This window comes from Lampris incognitus, chromosome 10 (genome assembly GCF_029633865.1).
Source record: "Lampris incognitus isolate fLamInc1 chromosome 10, fLamInc1.hap2, whole genome shotgun sequence".
Taxonomy (NCBI): Eukaryota; Metazoa; Chordata; class Actinopteri; order Lampriformes; family Lampridae; genus Lampris; species Lampris incognitus.
In genome coordinates, this window is record NC_079220.1 from 9,515,847 (window position 1) to 9,518,771 (window position 2,925).

A 2,925-nucleotide genomic window follows, 5' to 3' on the forward strand; every position below is an offset into this window, starting at 1 on the left:
ATCTCTGTCTCGACCTCACCTGCCGTACAGGGTCCACATGTTCTTTGCTCTTTTGGTAGCCAAGGTTGTTTTTTGTGTGTCTGCCCTTTTCAATGGCTAGACTGTGGTCAGTGAGCCTGTACTTGGTAAGGGTGTGTCTCTGCTTACTGTCTCTGACAGTGGAGAGATAGTCAGCCAACTTGTATTCTCTTTTAGGGCCCGATAACATCCTAGTATGTGTAGTAATTTGGTCTCTATGTCCCAATGTTCCTAATATGAGTTTTTGCATTGCCTGATGATTTGGTGCGGCACGGTGGTGCAGTGGTTAGCGCAGTTACCTCACAGCGAGAAGGTCCTGGGTTCGAGCCATGGGATAGTCCAGCCTTGGGGGTCGTCCCGGGTCGTCCTCTGTGTGGAGTTTGCATGTTCTCCCCGTGTCTGCGTGGGTTTCCTCCGGGTGCTCCGGTTACCTCCCACAGTCCAAAGACATGTAGGTCAGGTGACTCGGCCGTACTAAATTGTCCCTAGGTGTGAATGTGTGTGTGTGTGTGTGTGGGCCCTGTGTGATGGTCTGGCGGTCTGTCCAAGGTGTCTCCCCGCCCGCCGCCCAATGACTGCTGGGATAGGCTCCAGCATCCCCGCAACCCTGAGAGCAGGATAAGCGGTTGGGATAATGGATGGATGGATGATGATTTGGTTTGGTCTTATCTGTGTTTGGTTAGCAGTGCCAGTCTGAAACTCATCTATGGTAGTGGTTTCGGGGGTTAGTTAGTTTCAGAACCAGCCGACCGAGGGGACTCTTTTTTTGGGGCTGAGCTCTTGGATTTGGAATGCTTTAAATTGCAATGTGTCATGGGGACTTGATTTACGGTGCATCCAGAATTAAAGTGATCTTTTTGGACGTCTATCTCTCTCTCTCTCTCTCTCTCTCTCCCAGATCCTGAGCGGCGTTATACTGGAAGTCTTGGGAGAGGAGTTCTCAGAGATGGTGACTCCAGAGGTGGCCGCGGTGTGGACCAAACTCCTGGCTGCAGTCTGTTGGAAAATCACAGCCATCTATGAGGAAGTAGGCTGGACTAGTCTGTCTGGCTCCACCGTGTGAAGCGCTCAGGCTGGGTCCAAGGGACCGACACGGGGCGTAGTGGATATTTAGAGGCCGACACTGTAAGACCTTGGCTTCACAGGAGAAGGATCATTCTGCTGCACTGACCCGCTGGGAAAAAAACAACAACAACAAAAAACAAATTTATAGTTACAATATTACATGAGCTATATGGACAAATCTATATATATATATATATATATATATATATATATAGTTACAATGTTATATGAGCTATATGGACAAATTTATAGTTACAATATTACATGAGCTATATGGACAAATCTATATATATATATATAGTTACAATGTTATATGAGCTATATGGACAAATCTATATATATATATATATATATATATATATATAGTTACAATGTTATATGAGCTATATGGACAAATTTATAGTTACAATATTACATGAGCTATATGGACAAATCTATATATATATATAGTTACAATGTTATATGAGCTATATGGACAAATCTATATATATATATATAGTTACAATGTTATATGAGCTATATGGGGCCTATATACCCTCGTCTACACACTTAGGACTTGTCCTGTGCCCCCTTTCAGTGGGTTTTTGGCTGTTGACACTACATATTTTGTGTTTTAAATGCCATGGAAAACTTGTAGGAGCTTATACTTAAGATGAACCGGCTCACATTACAGAAAAGTGAAATGAGTTACACCTCTTTTTTTTCTCTTTTTGGTGCCCTTTTAAAGGAGCAAACCATGCAAGGGAAGGGGGGGGGCAGCTCAGAGGGGGGATCAACGATCCTAAACCCAACGCCGGACAAGGGGGTCACATTTTACTGGGTTGTGCCTTCTACAGAATGTGTATAATTTTTTAAAAATTCTTTCTCTACGTGATGTTTTTGCTAATATGTCTCGGCTCTCACGAGCCCTGTGCTGTACAACTTGCAAACTCTATTTTCTTCGCGACAGACTGAAATAATCAGGTTTAGCTTCATCTCGTGCGGCATTCGTTGAATGCGACGACTTTTTTTTTTTTTTTTTAAACTGCGTTGTGGATATTGTACGTGTATTTTTTTTTTTTTTCATTGTAATACACCTGTGTAACTGTGTCAAACAATATCTAAAATAAACACGCTGCAACAGCAGAGGAAACATTACAACCTGATTACACCGATGCTGTGCTTACACCAACAATCCTATTCCAGTTCAACCTGCCCTGTTGCCCGGAGTGCAGCCTGACTCAGCAGTCCTGAGCAGAGGCGGCTTAGCGGCTGAAACAGAGTATTTATACCTCCACGTCTTGAGCCCATTTATCAAATGATGTGAAAATACGGTAGAGGGTTTGGTGCACTAATGGGATGCCTTTGGTGAACGTCTCATACTGACATAAAGACTTAGAAAGGCGGTGTTGGCACACACCCTGTAGCTAACCCCGAGATGAGCACATACCTTGGCATTCACTCCACAGCTGAGCACAACAAGGGATCAGGTGGAAGTGAAGTTACCTGGAATCAGTGATCAGGTTGGGACAAAAATACGGCATGAAACAACAGGTATCATCGTCATTATGACCCAATCCAAGTGACAAGATCCCCCCCCCCCCGTGCAACCACAGTATATTTGGACAGCCCCTCTTACCCAACAAGCCAAGCAGGTTTTCCAACAAAGTCAACAATTTCCAATTTAAACTGTCTTTCTTTACAACCACGGCATTGTACCCGCAAGCAACTCTGTGGTTGCTTTCAGAGTGCGTACACAGAGGCCCGCTCTGTTTACTCCCTATCCTCACCAGCCTAACCCCTCCCTGATCTGAGTTAATCCTTGGGCTAATCTTCCCAGTGGGGAAAGGCCAAGCGAAAAGA

General features: G+C 44.4%; 1 protein-coding gene across 1 annotated transcript in view; it reads left to right on the top strand.

Moving 5' to 3' along the window:
* The window catches only part of LOC130119934 (cytoglobin-1-like), a 10,602-nt gene extending 9,521 nt beyond the window's left edge, over positions 1 to 1,081 (top strand). Inside the window, exon 3 of the mRNA XM_056288533.1 lies at positions 917 to 1,081. Coding sequence (XP_056144508.1) covers positions 917 to 1,081 — 165 coding nt within the window. The remainder of the gene's footprint in view (positions 1 to 916) is intronic.
* The last annotated feature ends 1,844 nt before the right edge of the window (positions 1,082 to 2,925 follow it).